The sequence below is a fragment of the Gracilinanus agilis genome, chromosome 1 (assembly GCF_016433145.1).
Source record: "Gracilinanus agilis isolate LMUSP501 chromosome 1, AgileGrace, whole genome shotgun sequence".
Classification (NCBI taxonomy): Eukaryota; Metazoa; Chordata; class Mammalia; order Didelphimorphia; family Didelphidae; genus Gracilinanus; species Gracilinanus agilis.
Window position 1 is genome coordinate 471719886 of NC_058130.1, and position 27204 is coordinate 471747089.

The 27204-nt window shown below is 33.6% G+C and overlaps 1 protein-coding gene across 1 annotated transcript in view; it reads left to right on the plus strand.

The window, feature by feature from the left end:
* The window catches only part of LOC123252966 (glutamate decarboxylase 1-like), a 47063-nt gene extending 26065 nt beyond the window's left edge, over positions 1 to 20998 (plus strand). Inside the window, exons 7-14 of the mRNA XM_044682218.1 lie at positions 3162 to 3216; positions 3718 to 3834; positions 4643 to 4707; positions 5927 to 6005; positions 9236 to 9385; positions 14525 to 14632; positions 17544 to 17633; positions 20825 to 20998. Of these exons, the coding sequence (XP_044538153.1) occupies positions 3162 to 3216; positions 3718 to 3834; positions 4643 to 4707; positions 5927 to 6005; positions 9236 to 9385; positions 14525 to 14632; positions 17544 to 17633; positions 20825 to 20998 (838 nt within the window). The remainder of the gene's footprint in view (positions 1 to 3161; positions 3217 to 3717; positions 3835 to 4642; positions 4708 to 5926; positions 6006 to 9235; positions 9386 to 14524; positions 14633 to 17543; positions 17634 to 20824) is intronic.
* The last annotated feature ends 6206 nt before the right edge of the window (positions 20999 to 27204 follow it).

Sequence of the window (27204 nt, forward strand, 5' to 3'; positions counted from 1 at the left end):
CTTATGTATCTCTCTATCTCTGTCTCCCTTTCTTAACTTATTTTTGTCTCTTTCTTTTGATACTTTTGTCTCCTACCTTTCTCTCTCTCTCTCTCTCTCTCTCTCTCTCTCTCTCTCTCTCTCTCTCTCTCCCCCTCTCTCTCTTTCTTCCTCTCTCTGTCTTTTCTCATTAAATTCCATGAATTTAAGTGTCATTTCTAAGTAAATGACTCCAAGTTCTAAATATTCATCCTAATTCTCTCTGGATCTTCAATTCCAGTTGCTTACTCGATATCTTAATTAGTCTAAAACTGAACTTATTTCCTTTCCAACTAAACCCTCTCTTCAACTATTCTTTTCTATCCTAAATAATGTTGCCAAAGTAATTTTCCATGAATGGAGGTTATACCATTTGATTCTAGTACTCACCCAACTCTGGAGACTTTCTTTTTGCTTCTAAGATTGCATGAAACTCTACTGTTTCCTTTTTAAGGCCCTATACAAACTGGCTTCAACTTTCATTTCTAATATCATTGGACATTACTGCTCATTCCATAATCTATAATCCAGATAGACTGGATTTCTCTCTAATCCTTACACAGTATTCTCAAACTCCCTTCTCCTCACCTTTGTTTTGGCTATCCCTCTTACTCATAATGCGCTCTTCTTTTACCTCTTCATAAAGACCCCTTTTCTTGAAGATGCAACTTAACCTCCATCTTTTATATGAAGCCTACTGAAATCACCCCAGTTTCTCAGGTCTCCTTTCTAAACTTCCTTACACTTAACAAATTTGAACAAGTTCCTATTTATTGTCCATTTTTAAAATCTTTCTTTAAATCATATATATTTTATAGCTACTTACTTATTCTACCATTAGGATGTAAGGCCTTTGTGAAATGGAGTGTTTTAGTGTTTTTACTTGAATGTGTTACCTATTGTAATGGCTGATCTATGCACATGTTGATATTGATTGTTTGATTAGACGCAGTCACAAATAGATTGAGTAGAATGGATAGGGCACTAGACTATAATATTGTTATAGTATTACAAATACAAAATTATTGCTTTAGGGAAAGACTTATAGTTTAATGAGGAAAAAATATATAAAATAGATAGTCAAGATTACTACATTTGGATACCAGTTCAACCATTTCTAAGCTCTATGACTTTGAACAAGTAATTTCCCATACTTAGTCCTCAGTTTTCTCATAAGTAAAATGGGAAGAAAATGGGATGTTCTATCTATCCATCTCCCAGGATTTCTATGAGAATCAAATGTTTTAAAACTGTAACAATAATACACTAAATAAATATAATATGATAGTGTCAATGTTGAATATAATTGTTAATATATTGTCATTGTGCTAGGTTCACTGGGAGTTATAAAAGAATTATACTGAAAGGTATCATATCTTCATGGAACATAATATCTTGTTGGAATAATAAGCTTTAAACATTTCAAAATTAACATATGTAAAAAGAATTATATATATATATATATATATATATATGTAGTGGGTAAATAATTTAGTACAAGCATAGAAAGGTTTACCTTCCAAATTCTGGAGAACCCAAAGCTCATGCTCAAAAATATATCTCTTTAATTTGACATGGAATCATTAACAACACAATAAAAATATTAGCATTCTTTCTTGTTTCATATTTTTATTTACAAATTTATTACATTAACAGAATAATGAAGGCCATGTGAATGAAGACAGAAATCTCACTGTGGGCCTAAATCTTCTGGAAAGTGTTAGAGGAGGAAGGCATTGAGCTTCCCTGGATGCCCAAATGCTTTAAGTTCCTCAAAGAAAATCAACATGTAGATTCATGCTACTTGGTTTTAAAGAATCCAGGCTTATAACAATTACTTTAATTAAAATAAAATCTGTTCATAATGTCAGCAAAATTATTAGTGCAATTCTAATTTGATAGATTGCATGCAACACATTCTTCCTGCATAATGAGTACTTTCAGAAGTTGGTAACTGGTGTGACTTGATGCTGAGCCACATAGGGAGTTAGTTAATTATTCTCAGAAAGCACATTTATTTACCTCTGTGCATTGTCCCAGCCCTTAAGGAGTTCACATATTCCTGAAGAACAAACGATAAAGTTATTAAAAAAATGGATCTCAGTGAAAACATATTGCAACTTTTATCAAAGTATTGTATATTATGGATTTTGTGACAGTAGATAGGTGACTTACCCTGTCTTGGCTTCAATTTCCTCAACTGTGAAATGAGGAAATTTAAAATGACATCTTCTAAAATCCCAGTTAGCTAAAGTTCTATAATTCCAATTAGAAAACCAAACTGCTCCTACCTCATTGTATTGCAAAATTGTATTTGCTTGCCTTAATTTTCCTTTGCCTATACTGTTGTGATTGTGTGATAACTGAAATTGTGAAAAGACAGCAGGGCAGGTGGGGGCCTCTGTGGATTGAGAGCCAGGCCCAGAGACAGGAGATCCTAGGTTCAAATCTGGCCTCAGACACTTCCCAGCTGTGTGACCCTGGGCAAGTCACTTGACCCCCATTGCCTAGCCCTTACTGCTCTTTTGCCTTAGAACCAATACATAGTATTGATTCTAAGATGGAAGGTAAGGGTTTAAAAAAAAGCATAAAGAGACAGCATGGAATTTTGGGTAGTAAGTAAGACTTGGATTCTGGAAAATTGGGGTTAAAATCTTGCCTTATTTACTTGCTAACTTAGTGGCTTTAAATGAGTTACTAAAGGATCTCTAGAGCCTCAAGTTTCTCATCTGTAAAAGAGGATAATTATATACCTATACCACATGGCATTCCTAAGGATCAAATTAAATAACTTATGTTAAGTACTTTATACACATTTAAGTTCTATTTAAATGTACAATGCCAGATTATTATGAAAGAAAAGCAATATCATTAACTGAGAAATGTTAAATATTTCCAAATATGTATATTTGTAATACAATTCATTAAAAAGACCAGTTGATAACCAGAAAGATGATTTTGAATACCCACTGTGCATAGGTCAATTTGCTCGATACTTAAAATATTTCTAATAAACTGTATGTCCTTTGGAAAATGTCATACAAAGAACTTGATCTTCAAAATTCATATTCTTTATACTTTATGTTCTCCAAAATGAATATCTAATAATATGTGTGTGTTTTCTGATGATTTGCATTTTCAAGGGGGAAGATGATTCCTTTAGAATTAGAGGAAAATATACTACGAGCCAAGAAAATGGTATATTTTAAAATTTCTGTTTATGGGATATAAGTGATAAAAAGAAATAGGATTATCAGCATTGAATAACTGAAAAAAAAGCACAAGAAAGAAAACTGTTCCCAAAAAATACCCCAAAGGTTTTTGTACAATCTCTAGTAATGTAAAACACGATGGGCAATTTCTCCATTGGCTTTGTTTCTGGCAAAGGTCAAAAAGAAAATCAATAGATCATCACCCTATATGCTAGCCTCTGATCAGCTTTGTTCATATGGTAGCTATTATTTTCTTTTATATAGGTGAAATGTAGCAAAAATTTTTGACAATATAAGTGACATATGAAGCTACGTGAGACTATTAACAATGAGATAAGTTTATCTAAATATTTAACAATTATATAAATATCTTGAGCAGTTAAAGAACTTACTGGGGAGCAATATCCATTCAGTTAATGCTGGACCTCAGAAGCTCTAAGAATCATTCTTTATCACACATATTCCACTGACCTTATGTTTTTGACAGGGACTTACTCCCTTCTGTGTCAGTGCCACAGCAGGTACAACAGTGTATGGTGCCTTCGATCCTCTGGACAATATTGCTGATATTTGTGAGCAGCACAACCTCTGGATGCATGTGGATGTAAGCCATACACTTGAGTCTGACATACATTTCCTTGAAGAAAAATAAATATTAGAAAGAATCATCAGTGATTCTTTCTATGCCCTAAAGGCAAAGCAAAAATTTTTCCTCCAACCTCATTAACTTAAATAAATGTATGTATTCATGGTTTTAAATAGGACTACATTGCACAAAAACAGATGAAAGTACAATTCTGAAAAATGCTTTTGAAATGATAATGGAGAGAGCTTCCACTTTATTGATTAGTAGATAGTATTCAAGTCTTACTCTTTGTCTTCTAGGCCCAGATCCAAAATGTTCATAATATTGTGTGTCTGTCCACTTGGTTGGCCAGCACATTAATAATACCATGAAAAGGCTTTTACTTCTTTAACTCAAAATAATATGGTATTCAAGAGTCATTTAAGAGGATCTAAACACATGGAAACTAGTGATTCAGAAAGCTTTACTTTGGCAGTTTTCCTTCCGTCTTTGAATAAGGGTCTTGCTGAAATAAAAGCTAATAGAATGGAATTTGGGTTGTTGGATATTATTGCCAAATTTGATGGCAAAATAATGATTTTGTCTATCTTTGTTCATTGTCCTTGAGAATACTTCTTCCATTAATTGGCAAATAAGGACTTTAATTTGCCGTGCAGTATAATTAGACTCAGAAAGGTATAATAGAAATTAGGGTTATGCTTTTGAAAAGAGGAATTATTCTAGTCCAATTTAAAATTGATATGCTAAATAGAGCTAATGAATAAGATATAAATGAGAGATTTTTAAAATGAAGGATATGTAAATAATTTTTTCATATTTGTTTTAGGCAGCATGGGGAGGTGGATTGTTGATGTCCAAAAAACATTCTCATAAGCTTCATGGCATTGAAAGGTGAATAGATTCTATTTATTTGGGGGAATGATTTTAATTATTAAAAAGTAGGCATCAGTCAAACAACAAACAACAAGCCCTAATTAACTTTTATTATACGCAAGGCATGATACTAAAAACTGGAGCTGTGAAAAGTATAGGTGGAATGACACAACATGTACATATCTAGGCAAATACAAAATAAAAAAAAGTTGATTAAAGGAAATCAGAGGAAGTGGAAGAATCCAGTGGCTGGGACATCTTAGGAAAGGCTTTCTGATGGAGATGGTGTTTGAGCCGAATTCATAAGGAAAATATGAATTCAAAGATGTGACAGTGAGAATGTTCAGTCATGATGCAAAAAGCATGGACACGGGAGATAATGATTATTATGTGACAATTGGCAAATAACTGGTCATTATTATAATTATCATTATCATTAAGAAGCAATTATTAATCAGGACTATGTGTCAGGCATTGTGCTAACTGATAGTGACAAAGAAAAAGCAAAAATTTACCGTGTCTTCAAGAACCCTACATTTTGTTGGAGGAAATAGCATAGACCTGTATAGGTGTACCTAAGATAGAAAAAGATATGAGGCAGTTTTAAAGAACAAGGTTTTATAAATGAGACCATGGAATGAGAAAGACCTCCTAAAGAAGGTAGCATTTGAGCTGGGTCTTGAAATAAACTGGAGATTCTAAGAGGCAGCCATGACAAGGAACTATATTCCAGGTATGAGAAAGAGCCCGTGGAAAGGTATAGAGACAGGAGATGTAGCAGCACATGTTGGATATAGCAAGTCGTCTGGAATGGTTAGACTATAAAATATGTGGAGGGGAGAAAAATGAAGGAAGACTTACATGTAGCAAGAAGTCAGAAGAAGAGCTGGGAGCTACTGGTAGAACCTACGAAGTAAGGAATAGTGTGTGTGTGTGTGTGTGTGTGTGTGTGTGTGTGTGTGACAGACAGACAGACAGACAGACAGACAGACAGAGACAGAGAGAGAGACAGAGACAGAGAGAGAGAGACAGAGAGAGAGACAGAGAGAGAGACAGAGACACAGAGACACAGAGAGACAGAGAGAGAGAGAGACAGACAGAGACAGAGACAGAGACAGAGACAGAGACAGAGACAGAGAGAGAAACTCTTTCTATGGTCATACCTGTGAAAAAAGTTATTTTTTATTTTCTGGCTTAATATGATCACTATCTAATTTGCAGCTGATTTGTCACCTAGGGCCAACTCTGTGACCTGGAATCCCCACAAACTAATGGGTGTCCCTCTTCAGTGTTCTGTTGTCCTCATTCGAGAAAAGGTAAGTTGTACACATGACTAAATCATGAACTTCTTTCCATCATGATACAAGCTTCTCTTAATGTGTAGTGAATGTCCTGAAAATGAAAGTAGGGATACAAAATCATAATCATTGAGTATCTTGTTTTGATAATTCTGCAACACAATGATAATAAAAGGTACAAAGTTAACTCCCCATAAATGAATGATTCCCATATCTGCACTTAGCAAACCAATGAACATTGCTGCTGTAGAGCCAGAAGTAGGTATAACTTTAGGCATGAATGACCTATGCTAGGAATATAAACAATCTGCCCATTCTTACTTCCAAGAATTATACTTACCTGCATTAATAAAGGAATTTTAGAAATCTTGGATTTTTGGAGCTATCAATAAAACACTGGATTTATACTGATCCCTTTAAATATGAATTATTGTTTATTTCTAGCTTGCAGTAAGAGGTTATTCAGGTTTTTGGATACTTTTTCCATTCTTCTACCTTACTTTCTTTTTTCTTAAGTATGAAAATTAAATTGATAGAGCAACTGTATTTAGCGCAAATGATTAACTTGTTACTTTTCAAAGAAATTTCAGGGAGCACTTCTCTCAAGGTAATTATTCTGAAAGTCGTGACTAAGAGCATTTGTTTCATAAGTGTTTAAGAGGAGTGAGTAAAGACTGAGAAGTAGGAGGTAGATACCCAATGGGTGAAAGTAGTTGGAATTCTCAAGCTAATGGATTTTTTGTAGGTTTATTGTAACTTCTAACTCCTGAAATGACCGAAAGATTTGGAAAAGCCTTTTATGTCTATTGTTCAGTTCCCTTAATTCTCAAAGCACTAAGATTTCCAATAAGGTTTTAAGGTTATCTATGGAAATATGTGTAAATGGAAAATATTTGATAATATATATTAAAGTGCTTTGTAAATTGTAAGGTATTCTATTCAGTAGCTATTATTTCTATTACTAATATTCTTATAGACATTCATTAAGGAGAAAATATGTCTCTGGATTATCTGTCTGGATGACATATAACTGGGGCACCGTAACTATGAAAAGTTTAATTGAACATTTTCTAATCATATTATGTGCAAGGCATTAAAGAGCACACACACACAAACACACACACACACACACATATATACACATATAAAATATACTTTGTACTTTGGGTACTGATGGATTTTTCAATAATATTTTTTAATCTAGCAAATGGTATATGATACATTATGGAAAATAATTACATTTAACATAATGTACTTTTGTCAGTATCTTTCAGATGGTTTTAGATAATTGTCAGGCCATAGATTTTGATTCATACTTTTAATATGAGATTTGTTTATAAATTTAGGGGGAAATGGATGATAGCTTTTCAACACTAAAGGAATAAAGCTTATTAAATTTAGTAAATTGAGTATCAGAGCAAGAATTTCTACTATGTCAAATAGTGAATTGAAGATATAGATATGAAGGAGGTAAGGTAAAAAGAAAGGATGTGATTCTTCATTTCTCATGCCTCCTTTCTAAACCAGTGCTCTTCTGAATTCTTTCTTGTCTCACAACTTGAGTACAAAGAAATGGTTGACACTTGTAGCAGTGGTCCCTACTAAAGAATATGGTTTTCCTTTTATAGATATTTACATGTCCTTTGTGTAGAGAAATAGGTAGTGGATAGATCTTCTGTAAAAGCCTCCTTATTCTTGTCAGTTGGTGAATATGCAAGATTCTTCTGTTTAAAAACATTTATCTAACCTATCTTGGGTTGATTCATTCACTGACCTTTTAATATGGAGAGGATCATCCTCAGTAATTTTTAAATGGGAGGATTACGTTTGAATTTTAAATGTAGTGGGTAGGCAAGAACTAAATAGAGAACTACAGTGTTTTAACAGCTGAGGATCCTTAGGTCTTATTGACCTGGTCAATGCATATCAGTTTATATAATTGATATTTAAACTGTGATTAATTATCATTTTCTAAAGTTACAAGAACAAATATTGCACTTGCCATTAAATATATTCTAATATACTTACCTAATTTTAAAGGGACAATAATTTTCTTGTGTTTTTAAATTTGAGGTGACTAAGATTTTATAAATCATTAGTGTAATTTGTTTCACTGAGACTATCTGCCAAAGTCTTCAAGTTTCAACTAAATATTTCACATTTTTCTAAGTAAATTATATTGCTTTGACTTCCAAAGTCAAAACTATTTAAATTACTTATTTACTCTATTGTATAAGTACACAATCGAAATGACATTAGGAATGGGGACCAGGATGAGGAATAAATTGGACCTTTTATTTCCTTGGTTTGGGGTACTTCCTGGTGAGCAAATTCTATAGAAATGCAAGTTGATGCTTTCTCTACATCCTGTAGTCTTAAAGAGATATCTTGAACAGTGAGAAGATTAAATAACTTGCTTATGGTTTTATGGATATTAAGGATAGTAATGAAACCTTAGATCAGAAAAAGAAAGGATTCTTTAAGCTATCAAGAACAAGTGATAGCACATAGACACTTGGAGTGCTACCTGGGTACCTATGAAGAAGTAAAAGACCTAGTGGAAACCATTCAGTATATTGCTTTTGTCCTCCTCTAAGGAGCATTCATGGGAACAATGCTACTATAATTCATGCCAGAATGAAACTTATCTAACATATTTTCTCCAGAACATATTCTTCTCCAAGAAGAAATCACAATCTTCTTGCACTTTGGAACACTAGACAGAAATTTAGCATTATATTAGGAGGATAATTAAACAGTAAGATCAACAAAAAATAGAAAAATGCAAAATAAACATAGTACTAAATAGACTGAGAAAAGAATGGTTGTTTACAACATATGAGCTAAAACAAGAAGGCAGAGCACCACTTTGTTCAACCCCTGGTAGTAAAATGACTGTTAACTGACTCAATTTTTTTTTGCCATTTTGCACATGTTGATGAATGACTATAAAAGTGTCACAAGTATTGATTTTAGTGTAACAAATAAGTTTTTGTAATTAGGTGAATTCACAAATATGAGATTCACAAATAATGAAGATCAACTGTATGTTTTGTATTTATATTTACTTATTTATGAAGGTACATATGGCTTATGATCCATACCACTATGCCAGTAGATACACACCAGTAAAAATGAGTTCATTGAAATACCAAACTATTTAGTGTAAATGCTAACTTAATAGAAAACAAGTTACAAAGAATTTTTAAATAGTCTATTCACTAAATGTGGAATTTTTTTTTTGCTAGGGTCTTCTTGAATCATGTAACCAGATGTGTGCTGAGTATCTATTCCAGCCTGATAAACACTATGATATAGGCTATGACACTGGAGACAAGACAATTCAATGTGGCCGGCATGTTGATATTTTCAAACTCTGGTTAATGTGGAAAGCAAAGGTAAGGTTTCACCATCTGTGTTGTTTGGGCTTTGAGTTATTCGGGGGGAAATGGTTATGCTAGCTTATCGTAAATTCTTGGAAATCATCCTTACTTGAAGACCAACCCCCTCCCCCCCAAATAGGAGCTCCATGGATTAGCATCTAAGCAACCCAATGCTCATGAGCTACCACCAATGGTTTAACTTTTGCTAGCCAGCCAGGAGAATCATTCTTTTAAACAAATGATGTTCCATTAAATAGTACAGCAAATAAAATGATCAAAATGATTTTAAAAAGCAAAAAAATAAACAAAAAATGAACAATAAAGTTCTAGAAAACCAACAGAAAGTCAACTGTCAGCGAAAATTGTAGATGTTAAGGTATCATAAAAAATGACTGATCCTGTGCTAAATGGAAATCCAAGATTTTTTTTAACAGACATTTCTATGTACATATTCTACCATAGCTTAACCTATTGCCAGTAGGGAAGGGCATATATGTAAAGAACAAGCATATCCAAAGTTCTTGTGTAAGTCACACTCATGTACAAGGAATATGGAAAGGACCCATGTGGCCAAGAAACACATATGGAGAACACACATGGTGGGAGGTCTGGAGAGGGCACATGGAAGCTCACACCTTTGATGTTGTAGGACAGTCAGTGAGCACTGATAATGCCTACACACTGTTCCCTGCTAATATATGATGGGAAATTTGTATTTGCTGGGCATGTCATGTCTGTGCTATATCATGATGGTGCCATATTATATCTATTGAACATCCTTTATTCTCTGCCAAGCTACCCTCTGCTCTCATGTACTTCAGCTTTAAGGCCCATGTAATCCCTTTTCCCTTCCCCCTACTAAGAAGTGGTGAAGAGAAAATTTTTTTCTTAATGAGGATAAACTTAAGTTTGGTTTGGTTTGGTTTGGTTTATTTGTGGGTATCCTTTAGGATGATTGGACAACACATACACCAGGTACCTAACAAAAGTGAGCCACAATACCACAGGGCTATAAATAGTCTATTCTTTTTAGTAATCCATATTTAGACTAAATAAAAGTTTGTAGATTGAGACAACTCTCTGATTTAAGGTTTGAAATTCCTTATAACTCATTTCCCACCTGCAAAGTGATTTCCTAAAGCCTGGGCCTGACCATGAAACACTCTGCACTTCTATCCACCTCCCTATAAACTCATGCAGCTCACTATCATTTCCACGATTACATATAAAGCCTTCTATTTGGCATTTAAGGTTTTTCCATATTCTGCTTCCTCCCTCCCTTTCCAGTCTTTGTATACTTCCCTTCACATGTTATACAATCCAACTACATTGGCCTACAGGGAGTTCCTAGCATATATCACTCTATATCCAGACTGTGTAGCCATGCACAGGTTATGCCTGATGATTGGAATTCTTTCCCTTCTCAACTATCCCTCCTGAATTTCTGGCTTCTACAAGATTTAGCTCAAATTCAACATTTTTCCTGGGGGATTTTTTCTGATCCTTCTCAGTGCTAGTTCTTTCATTCTAAAATTACCTTCCATCTCTTCTGGACATATATTGTATATGCAATAATTTAAATGTTATCTCCACCAATAGAATATGTATCCCTTATGGAAATGTATTTTTGTCTTTCTTCATATCTCTCCATTAAGTACAATAGCTGACGCATAGTATTAATAATAAATGCTTTGTTGATTAACATACCATTATTTAAGCATTCATGGTTGTCCTATGTATCCAAACTTTATGTACCTGTTGAAAAAATGAGCCACATAGAAGTTGGAGTTCAAAACTCACAACTCCCAAACTGCTATTTCAGGAAGTTCCAGACATCATATCTCATTTCACTCCTTACCTCTTTATTCCTCACCAACCTTCTTATCAAGAGGCATTTATCTCCATATACTATGACCTCCCTTGCTCTGGAACAATAAACTAAATCCAATTCAATTCTGTGATTGTTTTTGGATGAGTTATATCCATTTTCTTTCTTATGGAACCATTCACCATTCACCAGCAGAAGGTTCTAACTTTCTGATCCAAAGTGGCCCTCCCAAGATATAGGACACCCTAAAACATAGACTTCTTTGAGGTATAGTCTGGCTTTGTTTTTGTGCTTGGACCCCTAGTACTTAACATGTAGTAAATATGTGATGAAAATATATGAAAATTTGTGAAAAAATAAACATTCATTTATTTATTCATTTCCAAGTTCTTAACTTACATGAAAATCAAGTTGATCAAAAAGAAAAGTGAAGTTGGAAAGGTCTGGCTTCTTGATGCTCCTACTCTATATCTGTCTTCATGTTGAATATATGATCACATCAAAACAAACAGTTTTTAAACTGCATTTTAAAAATTTTATTTGTATTTTTTCTGGGTTATACATGTTTTATGCAAAATATATTACCATATTATTCCCAAATCATCTACCCAAATAAACAAGTGATAAAGTATATGTTTTCAATTGCATTTCTACTCCAATGGTTTTTTCACTGCAGATGGATGGCATTCTTTTTCATTAGTCCTCAGAATTGTCCTGGATCATTGTATGGCTGTTTGGAGCAGTCTATCACATTCAATCTTTCACAATATTTCAGCTACTGTGTATAATGTTCTCCCAGTTCTGCTTATTTTTACTCCACATCCGTTCATGTAGGTCTTTCCAGTTCTTTCTAAAACTAACATTTTTGTCATTCCTTGTAGCACAATAGTATTCCATCACCATCATATACCACAATTTTCTTAGTCATTCCCCAATTAAAGGACATCCCTTTAGTTTCCAATTTTTGCCACCACAAAAAGAGCAGCTATAAATATTTTTGTACAAACATGTCCTTTCCCAATTTTAAACTGCATTCTTAAGCAAAGAAAAAGCCTCTATCTTCTTGCATATGCATTCCAAGGATGGAAGAAATTACAGAAGGTTCTAAACTAGTTACAATGAACTGGAGGACAAGAACTGGAAATTCCATAAAAATTCAACTCATTTATAGTTTGACATTTCCTGTGTTTGGGTCCCAGACATTGAAACATTCATATTGAAAGATCTTCTGCATCTTTAGCTATCTATTGAGAACCTGATTTATCCATTTACAACCTGACAATTGCATCAAATGGCCTTCTTTGTCCCCAGGAAGTCATTATTACCTGTTCAGACTCTATTATTTGGGACCACTTAAAGAACTAGAATGATGTGAAATTTAAAATGTTATAAGAAACTATAATTTCTGAAGAAAAAAAAAGTAGAATGTGTCAGAATTCATAAAAGAAGTCAGTGGCCCAAAAATCTATGTAATGAAATCTCAAAGTTCATTATTTAAAGCAAGAATTATCTGTGAAACCCCATACCTAGCTCTGTTTCAAGGTTTTCTATGTATTGTACACTTTTTAAAAATTACTATGACGTTGCATACAGCTATAATATTATTTAAATAATAGTTTACTTTTCTCCCAAGTGTTAGATAATTTCGGCAATAGAGATAGGGCCTGAACTTTTGTTCAGTATGGAAACCAGCATAGAAAAACCCACTGTGAAGAAAGGTCATCCTTCAACCATTATAGATTCCTTCTTTTGGTACCTTCTTTTAAATATTGTCTTGGACAGAGAGGGGAGGACTGAGATGTTAAGTAACTTGTCAAGGGGCACAAATCCAGCATGTATCAGAGACAAGATATGAATCTAGCTCTTACTGGATCTATCAATTATCCTACTTTGTTTTATCTCTTTTTTCAAATTGAAATAAAATATAATTCATACATAGAATTTCAAGAACACTTGTATGAACTATGTTTGGAAATAATAGCCATGTAATCAAAAGATACTCGCTCCTTGGAAGGAAAGCTATGGCAAATATGTATATCATAATAAAAGGAGAGACATTACCTTGCCAACAAAGGTCAGTTTAGTCAAAGCTGTGGTTTTTCCAGTCATAAGAGATGGCTGTCAGAGATGGACTACAAAGAAAGCTGAGCACTGCAGAACTGAGACTTTTGAATTGTAGTGTGGGGTAAGACTTTTGAGAATCAATTGACATCAGAGATCAAATCAGGCAATATTTAAAGAAATTAATTCATACTAATCATTGCAAGGACAAATACTGAAGCTGAATGTTAAATACTTTGGACACATAAGGAAAAGACAGGACTTACTGAAAAACGAACCTGACATCAGGCATGATTGAAAGCAAAAAGAGAAGGGGATGGCAGAGTAAGAGATGGACTGTGCCACAGAAACAATAAGCATCAGCTTGGACAGACTTTGAGAGATAGCGATGGATAGAAAGGCCTGGCATGTTATAGTCCATGGGATATTAGACATTGAGTGGCTAACTGAATGAATAACGCTTTTATCAGAGATAGGAGTGAAAGGGATGATAATGGGAAAGATGTCTGACTGATGTGAGATAAGAGAGTTGTTCTTAACTAGCCTTATTTTTTTTTTCAAAAGAAACATGAAGCAAAGTGAGTGCCCCAGCTAAGAAGCTGGAAGGAGAGAATAGTGTGTTGAACTTAAAAAGGGATTTAAAATAAACCTCTTACTATGTAGAACACAGTGACCTTAGATTTTTCAGGAACTTAATGAATTCAGGGCAAGAGACTGAATAGTTTGGAGAACATAGTCTCCAACTAGATATTTCATAATCAACCTTCAGAAACACTGGAAATAATAACTGCATTAGAATTTGTCATTAACAAAATTACATACCTGAACAAAATTTAACATTACAAAAGAATGAATCTATTAGGACAGGAAATGTAGAATTCTCATCTATGTTCTTTGTTTTCTTTCTATTGATGAGTGCATCACAGCTGCTTTTCTTTGGATTGTATTTGTTTGTGTAGGGTCACAAGATTACAGAGTTATAGCTGAAGTGATCTAGGAGGTTATGGCATCTCACCTCCTTATATAGCTGAGTAAAGAAAGGCTAAGAGGCTCACCAGGGCTTTCCTTCTAGTTAATGCGTGTGGGCATTTCTTTGGCACAAATATAATCAGTCATTGTTTTAGGAACTTTTTTGTGTTTCAAGCTTTTAATTTATCATGTATGTGAGGCAGATTTCTATTGAAATCAGTACAACAGAAATTAACCACTGTTGACATCAGATGAAATTTTGTGAATGAAAATTAATCTGTGTGTATTCATTACAGGGCACCTATGGCTTTGAAGTTCAGATAAATAATTTTATGGAGTTGGCAGATTATCTTTACAAGATTCTGAAGAAAAAAGAAAATTTTGAGCTTGTATTTGATGCAGAAGTAAGTCCTTCAGTTGTCTTCTCTTTTTGCCCCTTTCTCTATTCTTTTGTTTTTCCTTTACTTTTCTTTCTCCTTGTTTTCTTTTCAACTCTCTCATTTTTTTTCTTTTATTGTCCCTTATTTTACCCCTCCTTTACACTTTCCTTTCTCACCTTTTAATTCCTTTTTTCCTCATTCCTCATCCTTTTAATTCCCCACTCTTTCCCTTATTTAAACCTTTCCTTATCTTCTCTTCCTCAACATGTTCTTTTTTTTTTTTTTTTTGCAAAGAAACACACTTTGATGATCATATGCAGGCAATGAAATATTTTTTTTTCCTATTCCATCCTCTTTCTTGTAATTAATGAATTAAATGTAATTAAAGAAGACTTTTTTGTATGATTTGGATTTTGGGGGGTTAGCCAAGTTTATTTAAATGCAAAAGTTATTTGAATTGAAGTAATGTTTTTAATGAGCTAAGTTTCTTAAAAAAAAAAACCCTTAAAAGTTATGTTTAATTTCTTCGTATTCTTTTATTATTACTTATCTTATGACAATTGCTAAACTGATTTTTCTTGGACCAAAATCCAGAGTAATCTAATGTTTTTTTTTTGTTTCTTAACTTATATTAATTGACAGTTTTCTAAAGAGTATGAGATATAGAAAGTGTGGATAATAATTGAGGTCATATGACATTTTTGTAATAGGAATAAGTTACTAAATGAAGAAGACTATTTAGTAGAGCCATAATAATCATTCTTGACAATCCATTCTCTCATCCTTCTTTGGAGGACTATGAATATTAATCATGAAAGAAATTTAGTAAAATTTTTTAAATATATTTTTCAGTAAAAAAAGAACTTTAGTAAAGTGAATTGTAGACATAATACAAATAGTAATATTTTAGGAATTAAAATTTTGAGTCTCTGACCACTCATTTAATGGCTCCAGGTTTTTCTTCCATTCATCACAAGTTTTCAAAGGAAAAATGGAAATGAATAATTTTATAGATTAAATAAATTAATTTGTGTAAAAATATTCCACTTTAAAGTGTTCTTTTAATATAAGCAACTATTTTCTGAAATGTTATTATATATGCATTTTCTTTTAAAAAGTAGTATCATCAACAACAAAAAATGTAAGGTCACCTAGCTGTACTGGATCTCAAACTGTCACATCATCAAAACAATCTGGGATTAGCTAAGAAATAAAGTGTTGGAACACTGGAATAGATTAGGTACACAATATCTATTAATAAATAACCATAGTGAGTTAGTGTTTGTTAAATCCAAATATCCAAGATTTGGGGGCAAGAACTCACTATTTGACAAAAACTGTGTTAAAAAATCAGAAATAATATGGCAAAGACTGAAGATAGACTAGCTTCTCACCCTATATACCAAGATATGGTCCTCATGAATATATGATTTGAACATAAAGGGTGATATCATAAGCAAACTAGGGGGCCATGGAATAATTAATCCATCATATCTATGTCTAAGGAAAGGATTTGTGGCCAACAAGGGATAGAAAATAGCTATGAGATGTAAAATGGAAAATTTTGATTATATTAATAAGTTTTTGCCCAAATAAAGCCAAGCTATCCAACTTTAGAAGAAAAATAGGAAGTTGGAGGTAGGGATGGGGAATAATTATATAGGAAATATCTCTGATAATAAACTGATTTTTCAAACATATAGAAAACTAAGTCAAATTTATTTAAAAATAAGTCATTATCCAGTTTTCAGATGAAGAAATCAAAGCCATCTTTAGTCGAATGAAAAATTCTTTAAATAACTCTTGATTAGAGAAATGCAAATTAAAACAATTCTGAGGTATCACCTCATACTTATCAGATTGACCAATATGACAGAAAAGTAAAATGATAAATGTTTGAGGGAATATGGGAAAAGTGGGACATAAACAATACATTGCTGCTGGAGCTGTGATCTGATCCAACCAATTCAGAGAGCAATTTGGAACTATGCCCAAAGGACTATAAAACTATGCATATCCTTTTATCCAGAAATTCTTCTACTAGGAATATATCCCAAAGGGATAAAAATGGGGAGAGGAATAGGACTTTTTGTACCAAAAAAATATTTACTGACGCTTTTTTTGTAACAACAAAGAATTAGAAATTGAAAGGTTGTCCATCGATTGGAGAATGGCTGAAAAAATTCTGGTAGATGATTGTATTAGAATACTATTGTGCTATAAGAAAGAGTTAGCAGGATGATTTTGGAAAAACATGAACTATTAAAGTGAAGTGAACAGAACCAGAGAAAGATTGTACATAGTAACAGCAATATTTCTTGATGAACAACTATGAATGACCTAGTTATTATATAATAATTTTATTATTACATACATCACAATTATATATTATGTAACATATTACATATTATATTATGTTACATTACATTATGTTATATTCTATTCTATTCTATTATAATTATATTATATCATATCTAGTTATACAGTAACACAAGACAATTCCAGTGACTCATGATGAAAAATTTTATCTGTCTTTGGAGAAAGAACTGATGACTCTTCAGAGAAGAGTCTGAATGCAAAGCGAAGTATACAATCTTTCAGTTTTTCCCCTCCCCCTTTTTTTGAGATCCCTTCCCCAAAATGACAACAGTATAAAAAATATTTTATGACTTCTCATGTCAAATTGATATCAGATTATTTACCATCTCAGAGAAGGAGGAGGAAAGGAAGGAATGAACTAAGAAGGTTGGGAAGAAAGGAGTTAATTCGGAACTCAAAATTTAAAAAAATTTAAACTTGCTCTATATGACATTTGGGAAAAACAAAATATTATTATAAAAACGCAATGTCAACTTTTAAACAATTAAGGTGAGCAAAAATCTAGAGAAATTTAACAATTTTATTGTATTATTTATATTCTGTTCTTGTTTTCAAGCCTGAACTCACTAATGTTTGTTTCTGGTATATCCCACCGAGACTTAAAAGTATTTCCAATGAGTATGAAAGACAACAAGAACTTCAAAAGGTCAGCTTTTGTTTTTGTTTGCTTTTGATGTTATATTTTAGATTGTATCAACCTATGGAAGGAACCTACTCAACTCAAAAATGGTGTTAATTATTCTTCGTACTAGGTTCTTATGTCTTCTTGGACATAAGAAATCCCTTCCACAAAATGACTACAGTGGAAAAAATATTTTATGACTTCTCATGTCATGGGCAACATAACATGGATGAGTAGAGTTCTATCTCCTTTACTGAAAGAAAACTAAAATGGATACTAAATTTCATAAAGTTTTTATCCTCTATAAAGGAATAGTAGCATGATAGGAAGTCACTTATCACAATTTCATTTTTTACTGTCTGTGAATTATAATTAGAAAATATTATCTATTAGATAAGCATACTTGGTTTTGGTTTCATCATATAGAGATCAAAACTAAAATGTACTGATATTTATGAGTTCCAGGAATTTCACTGCAACAATATATTGTTTTGGGCAGTAGCTAGGTGGCTCAGTGGATAGAGCTCTAGGTCCGGAATCAGGAAGATATGTGTTGAAGTTCAGCCTAGGGCATTTAGTAGCTGTGTGACCCTGGGCAACTCACAACTTCTGTTGCCTTAATCCACAAGAGAAGGAAATATCAAACTACTTCTGTATCCCTGCCAAATAAATCCCAAGACAATGTTGGCAGGGTGTGGTTCTTGACATTATGAAGAACCTGAAGCAACTGAACAATAACAAGAGATAATTCTCCCATTAGAAAATAGAAATCAATATTGCTTAATTTTGACTGTCCATTAATACTACTTGAGAGTAAATTTGAGATTTGAGATGTTACAAAGAGACTTTTTTAATTTTTCTAGGAAGTTGAGCTTTATCACTTTTCACTCTTCTACTATGAAGTGAAGAGAGCTTATCTGCAATGTCAGTGTATTCTGAGTGCTTCAGACACCTCTAGATAAATAGATCTAGCTATCCCAGGAAAGAGTCTTATTATTGTATCTGCCTATTAACCTTAAACAGTAGTTGCTTATAACATTGACAATTTTACCAGGTTCTGTACCAAATACAAGAGATACCGATTAAAAAAATAACCTCTACTACAAAGAAGCTTTCATTCTTAATGGAACAGGATAATGGTAGGAAATTTTGTAACAATATTAGAACTTTAATTGACCATCATTTCAACTAGGGGTTGAAACTAGACCTTTTTATATCCAACTATCTTCAACTATATCTGTCCCCTGATGCAGCTGAAACCCTCAACTGTGTATGTTTTTTCTTTGTGATTTTTTTCAGGTTCTTCCAAAAATATTCCACAAATTAACCTTTCAATGAACTGAAAGCCTTTTTCTTGTTTTGTTTTGTTTTTAATATGTTGGAAATAATTATACACTACTCTGCTTGCCAGACTATTGTCTCTTACTACTTACTTTTCTTATTTCTTATGCATGTTCAAGACAATGCCTTTCTTGCCATTAATGATAAAAAAATCATCAATGCCATTTTATAATCTACCTACCATTCAGTTTTCCCTTCTTATTTTCATTAAAGTTATAATTCTTTGGGAAAATTAGGTCTATACCTAAAAGGGACTTCAAATTCAGATCCATTGAGTTCATTTTGCAATTGAAGAAACTAAGAATCCTAGAGTTTAAACGACTTGACATAAATTACATGGGGAGTCCAGATCAGAGGCTAACTCCAATTTCATTGTACAATGCTATTTCATATTTTGTAGCCATTTTATATCAAGGAGGACCTGGGATAAAAGGTGTATAATGATCAAGGGAAATAATGAAAAAAAGTGAAGAATGGGGGCATAGCAGTACCAGATCTTAAACTGCACTATAAAGCACCGGTCATCAAAATAATATGGTACTGGCTAAGAGACAGAAGGGTGGGTCAATGGAATAGACTAGGGGTAATGACCTCAGCAAGATAGCATTCAATAAACCCAAAGACTTCAGCTTTTAGGATGAGAACTCACTATTTGACAAAAACTGTTGGGAAAATTGGAAAATAGTATGGGGAAAATTAGGTCTAGATCAACATCTCACACCCTATATCAAGATAAATTCAAAATGGGTAAATGACTTAAATGTAAAGAATGAAATCATAAATAAATTAGGACATTGAATAGTATACCTGTCAGATCTGTGGGAAAGGAAGGAATTAAGACCAAGCAAGAGACAGACAACATTATAAAATGTAAAATGAATGATTTCAATTACATCAAATTAAAAAGGGTTTGTTCAAACAAAACCAATGCAAATAAAATTAGAAGGGAAGCAACAAACTGGGAACACATTTTATAACAAAACTCTCTGACAAAGGTTTAATTTTCCAAATATATAAGGAACTAAATCAAATTTACAAAATATCAAGCCATTCCCCAATTGACAAATGGTCAAGGGACACGAATAGGCAGTTTTCACATGAAGAGATCAAAACTATCAATAAGCACTGTTGTGTGCAGATGCAAAGCATGGAATCCCTGCAAAGGTACAGGGAGAGCCTCACCCAGAATTCCAGGGGACCCCCCTGGAGAACTTTGGGTGAGGGGCAGTTGAGAAAGGTTGAAGACAGTTATGTGGGGGGAGTGGATGTGCCCCAACGTTATCTGCCTGGGACCCTAACTTTAACTACATTTGCATAGTGCTGTTCTGGGAAGCTCTCCAAAAGAAATATTGGTCCCCTTTTACTTGACATGAATAGATAATGTGCTTTACTTTCCAAAAAAGTAACCTCATTAAATAAATCTATTTATATTGAGGTTGCCATGTTGCAATAAAATAAGCACTAAAATCTATTATTATTGTCTCTGCTTGAAATTTGAATATGCCATACAATATTTCATTTTACCCATTTTCCAGGTGTTTCAGTTACTTGATTTGCCAAATACATAAAGTCTTTTACAGCTTAAGTGTGACACATTTTATTTTGATGCACCCTAGCTGTTTTACATCTTCCTATGAAAATTCATAATTCTGGATTATGAAACATAAAGATGCAAATAGTATGAGCTCACCTCATAACTCTTTCCCTCCCTCTATTGAATTAAATATATCTACCTTAAAATATACTTGATAGCTTGCAACTGCCACAGTCTCCTTCAAGATAAGTATGTGATTTTAAACATCTAGAATGAAAGAAAATAAAGTTTTCGATTGTTAAAAATAAGAATTATCTTTCTATTTATATGTTGCATGCAGATTACACCAAAGATTAAGGAAATGATGATAGAAGGCGGCACAACCATGATCAGCTACCAGCCACTTGGGAACAAAGTCAATTTTTTTCGAATGGTCTTCTCTAACCCTGCTACCAAACAATCAGATGTTGATTTTCTTATTGATGAAATTGAAAGGCTTGGGAAAGCTCTATGATGCCTGTATTTACACTTGTCACACTAACACACTTTACAAACTAGAATGTCTTATTAGGGTCTTTTTTGAGCCTTTATCCGCTATTTTTTTAAAACTATTTTTTAAAATTTTGTTTCGTTTGCTCCTCTTGTATGATGTGGTGACAAGAAAATCTTACCAGTAGGCATAGTCTTTCTAGTGCCAGATAAGATAAATAAAAGTTTGAGAGTTTGTATCCACACTTGTGTAATTGTTAAAGACAAACTCCACACTGATATATATTCTTAGTTTGTTTTGCCAAAACCAAGATTCATGAAATATTTGTCTTCTTTCCTATGATAACAGGTGAAATATTATTAAAGACATCAAATTGTCTATATTTTTGCTGAAGTGTAAAAGGATTGGAATAGGGAAATTTTGAGACATCTAAATAGCAACTAGAGGGTAGAAAGTACATTACAAATATTATTTCATCTCAATCTCATTCTCTCAAACACCTGATGAGACAGGTGTTCTTCTCTTCATTTTACAGATAAGGAAACTGAGCCTGAGAGAGTAAGAAACAACACCCAAGTATCTGAGGCAGGATCTGAATTCATCTCTTTCTGATTCTATATCCAACATACTAACCTCTACACCCCAACTGCCTATTTTCCTATTTCTTATTCTTTTAATTTTTTTAACATCACCTTTCTTTCTACCCACATATGCCATATTAAATTTCTTATCATTTCATTACCTCTTCTTCCCCATTTTCCCACTGCAATGTTACAAAGAATGGAATGCTATGGAAGACTTTTTTTAAGATTATAACTCAATAGTCAAGTATTGTCCTTATAAAAACATAATTTTAAAAATATTACAAATGATTTAGGTAACAAATTTTAGTACTTACCATTATATGAACAGTTCACTCATTATTTTTACCACTTTGCTTGGGTTCATTTAATTCTTCATTTACACTGAGCAATTGAAATAGAGGGATATATTGACATAAATGTTATTAGTAACTAAAGCCCAAAAGAACAAAAATAAGTCAAGTTTAGAATTCTGGAATATTGTATTATATGTTCATTTCTATATTTTTCCATGTATCAAAATTTCATTGAATGAAATAATATTAAGTTTTAAAATATTTAGCTAACCATATTATATAAGACAAGCATTACTTGAAGTCAATGAACTTTAGATTAACTCATTAAGTTGTGAGCTCCTTGAAGTGACCATTTTTCTCTCCAGCACTTGGCAAAGTAGCTGGCATGTAGCATGTGATAATAAAAATTTATAGCATATTATTATTCACTAAACTGTCTTTAAGCTGATAGTTGTATATTCTCCATCATTCTGTGCTTCCATAACAAAAAAAATGAATAAAATGAATAGCTACTTTTGTTTTCTTAAATAACTAGACCAATCATTCATCATATTTTCTATTTTCCCTAATAATTCTATGGAATTCCATGCAACATAAAATTGGAATGAATGTTTTATAGCCTTAGGAAATGGTGTTTATCTAGATGTTTTGTCCTAGAATTTGTTCTAATTCTCAGCCTTAGTGTTAATGTTTAATTCAACTAATCCCCTTTTAAAAATTTGTTTTTGATGCACTGATATTCTTACCTCCCCCCTTTTAATGTTTAAAATTTGACACTTGTAGAAGAGTAGTCTTGTTCCTAGGATGCAGAAATATTTTTATTTGTTCTTCTCCTTATCTTCAAGGTCCAAATTAGTGGAATCTTTAATTTGGGGTCCTGAATTTTAAGAGGATTCACAAGCAACCAATGCATTCTTATCATCAAGAACATTAATGGGTAAAGTTTTTAAAGAGGGGGCCAAAGGAAATGCTCATCTGTCAGTCCGTTTTTAAGGCAACTCTTTTGAAGTTTCATTGTATTGAATCCTACTCACTGTATTCGTCAGATTAGGAATAATGTTGCACTGCCGGATAGAACATTTCAGGGGTCGCATCTGGCCATCACTGATCAAGAAGATGATGAACAGAAATAAATAGGAAACTAGTATAAGTAAAATACTGATCAAAGTTTTATAACTTGATTGTAGGAAAGTACTCTATAGTTATACTAGCCTGTGAGATTTTACTAGGTTGTAATGGGAAGCCTAAAGAACAGAATTTGGCATTTCTGGTATACTATATTACTTAACTCTAATGATGCTTGCAGCATACTCTGGGGCAAATGATAAAAAAGTGACAATGAAAGAACATCTCTGAGTTATTTTTGGAATCTCTATGAATTCAGTTCTTTTCCTTATAGATAGAAATTGAGAGTTATGAGTCAACTATTCCAAGTCCTCCCTGGGAATGATCTCAGCAACATCTTTGCAGCTGGTTAGTCAATCTCTGCCTGAGATCTCCCATTGTTAAGTAGCTTGTTACCTTGCAAAGAAGCTGATCCAATTACTTAAAATAACTCATTGAAACAAAGTTCTTTTTTTTATGCGAAATCTTTCTACTATAATTTATACCCATTTGTGTGAGTTCTTCCCTTTGGTGCTATAATAGATAAATCTATTCCATTCCATTGAACAAATATATAATTGAGGGCAAACTATGTGAAATGCTGTGCTTGGTACTTTTTTCTTTTTTTATTCAAAGATATTTTATTTCCCCAATTACATATAATAATAATTTTCAATATACTTTTCCAAAATTATAAGATCTTAATTGTCTCCTTCTCTCCTTTCCCTCCTCCCTCCTTGAGATGGTAAGCAATTTGATCTGGGTTATACATGTATTAACATGGAAAACATACTTTCATACAGGTCATTGTTGTAAGAGAATAAATAAATTAAATTAATACCTTAAATAAATAATCAAAGGATAAGATAAGAGGCACCAGCCCAGAAAATCAGTTAGTTCAAGAGTAGAAGTAAAAAAAAAAAAAAAAAAAAAAAGCCATTTAACAAATAAAAGGTGATCTGTCCAGAGTTGTAATGATGTTATATTTAATTAATATATTTATGTATAATTTACATTATATAAATATATATAATATAAATATTTCATTATAATTAATAAAATAAGAGAGAGGGAGAGAGAGGGAGAAAGAGAGATATTTTGATTTCCTTTAAGGTAAGATCAGGTCCCAGAGTTAAGCCTCCATGCCAAGCATCAAGGGTGGAAGTAAAGAAGAAAGCTTCATGATACTTTCAAAGGTCAAGTTAAAATGAGGGCCAATGGTCTGGGAGAGTATCGCCATTCCTAGGACATCTTTCCATGCTTCAAGGGGAGGTGATAGCCAAGGTCATTTGATCTACTTGGTACATGCTATCTCCTAGCTCTTCCTCAATTAAACTGGCTTGCCTAGCCCCTAGTTTGCAGGTTATTGGAATTACTGATATTTGGGATAATGTGGAACTTATCTCCTTGATTATTATTCCTTTCTGTGATGTTAATATTAACTGACAGCTGTATATTAATTTTTTAAAAGAAATTTGACCTTTTGAAGAAAGTAGAGCTGGTCAGGTATCAGTATTATAAGACAGAGAGGACAGGATGATAAAGAGGCAATGAGCTGGGATAGAAGATAGGGCCTAGAGTCAATAAGGCCCATTTTCCTGAGTTCAAATCTGGCCTTAAGACACTTACTAGCTGTGAGGCCCTAGGTAAGTCACTTAACTCCTTTTGCTTTCATTTCTTTATCTGTAAAATGAGCTAGAGAAGGAAATGGCAAACCACTCTAGTATCTCTGTCAAGAAAACCCCAAATGTGGTCATGGAGAATCAAACATGCCTGAAACAATTAGACAGCAACAAAAAGTATGATAAAGGGGCAAGTAGGAATGGCTTCGGAGGGGTGCTCAGTATCTTGAATAATGAACCCAATAGTTGAATTGGGTTCAAAGTATATAATGACCCAGGCTTGGGAGGCTATCCCAATCTAAAGTTCATTCAGCATGAAACATCAAATTGTTGTTCAAAGGCACCATATTCTAGATCTACATATAGCCACGTAGTACTAGGGAAGTATTGGCTATTTTCTTATATAGTCAAGCAGTCAGACTTTCTTTAGATGTATATGAAATTAAAGTTTAAAACAAGTTAGTATACAATTTCTTCCTCTGAAGATAAACCCATTATCTGAATTATATGTGTAAGGCTCCATAAAAAGCAGTTCTAGAAATCAGAAAAAAATTAGGGATGATGCAAATACCTTTATCTCTTAGGCACAAGGTACACTAGTTAAGATCTTTATTCTTTCAACTGACCAATTTCCTCTCAGTTTAATATCAGTGGTGCCTCTCCTTTCTAGATCAGAGCTTTCTGGCATTTACACAGTAGTCATCTTCCTTTTTTACCATTCTACTTCCCTACTTAAGAGCTAGATGAACTTAATGATGTGACTTTATCAGGTCTTTGTGCTAACTCTTACCTCTGAATAATAGAGGCCCAATTCCTTCTGCCAATAATTTATTTATTTAGACCTTTCCTTTAAAAAAAAATTTTAAACCTTATCATCTGTCTTAGAATTAATACTGTGGATTGGTTCCAAAGCAAAAGAAAAGTAAGAGCTAGGCCAGACTAGGGACTTCAGGCTAGTCCCTTCCCCACCCCCAGACCAAGTGCCCTGCCCCTCTCCCACCCCCTCTCCCCTGAGTAGGGCACACCCTGCCCCACCCTTCCTCAGTGAGGAATGTCCTTAGGGAGTGTAGAGAGGGGGAGGGGAGTAGCCTGAGCACTCTGCTCCCCTCCAGCTCTGATACCAGTGAACTGCCTCTGTGTGCACCCATTGGCTGCTGGGCAGAGAGGCAGGGGATATGAAAAATGACCTCAGGCTTGATGGAAATGGGGAGGGGAGCAGTTCGGCCCATGTCCCTCTGCCTTTCTAGTAATGAACTGGGAGGTTGGGGAGGGCAGCCATATGCCCACAGAGAGTGCTCAGCATACCATCTTTAGCATCTGTGCCATAGATTCACCATTGCTGGGCTAGGCAATGGGGGAGGGGAGACAGTTAAGTGATTTGCCTAGGGTCATATAATTTAGAAAGTATCTGAACCCAGGACCTCCTATTTCTAGATCTGGCTCTCTATCCACTGAACTACCTGCCTGCCCCCTACTTAGTCAATTCTTGAATTCTTCCTGATAGAAGATACAGATCTTCCATTTAAAAAGTTAAGTTCCTAGAAGCATTAAGACCAGCTTAAAAATACTATTCTTCCCATATCCAAATTTCCATTTTGAACCTTATTTTATATTTCTGTATTTTAAGATATTATATATATTTAATTTTCTATATCTTAATATATTTATTTCTATATTTAATGATATATATTTTCTATATAGATAATTTATATACTTTTCTATTTTTTTAATATGTAATATTCTTACTCCAAATCATTGTTACCTCTCACCTCCACTATTCTAAATGCTTCCTAATAGTTTTTTCTTTAATTTTTAATTTTTTAGTTTTGGAAACATTTTTTCCATGGTTACAAGATTCATGTTCTTACTTTCTTCCTCCCAACCCCCCCACCCCCACCATAGCCGATGCGCATTTCCACTGGTTTCTTCATGTGTCATTGATCAAGACCTATTTCCATATTATTGATAGTTGTACTAGGGTGGGTGCTTAGAGTTTACTTCCCATATTATGTCTGCTTCAACCCATGTGTTCAAGCAGTTTTCTTCTGTGTTTCCACTCCTGTATTTCTTCCTCTGAATGAGGGTAGTGTTCTTTTCCATAAATCCCTCAGAACTGTCCTGGGTCATTGTATTGCTGCTAGTACAGAAGTCCATTACATTCGATTTTACCACAGTGTATCAGTCTCTGTGTACAATGTTCTTCTGGTTCTGCTCCTTTCACTCTACATGAATTTCTGGAGGTCATTCCAGTTCACATGGAATTCCTCCAGTTTATTATTCCTTTGAACACAATAGTATTCCATCACCTGCATATACCACAATTTGTTCAGCCATTCCCCAACTGAAGGGCATATCCTTGTTTTCCAGTTTTTTGCCACCACAAAGAGCGTGGCTATAAATATTTTTTTAAATGTCTTTTTCCCTATGATCTCTTTGGGGGTACAAACCCAGCAATGGTATGGCTGGATCAAAGGCCAGGCAGTCTTTTAGAGCTCTTTGGGCATAGTTCCAAATTGCCATCCAGAATGGTTGGATCAATTCACAACTCCATCAGCAGTGCATTAATGTCCCAATTTTGCCTCATGTCTCCAGCATTCATTACTCTCCCCTGATATCATTTTAGCCAA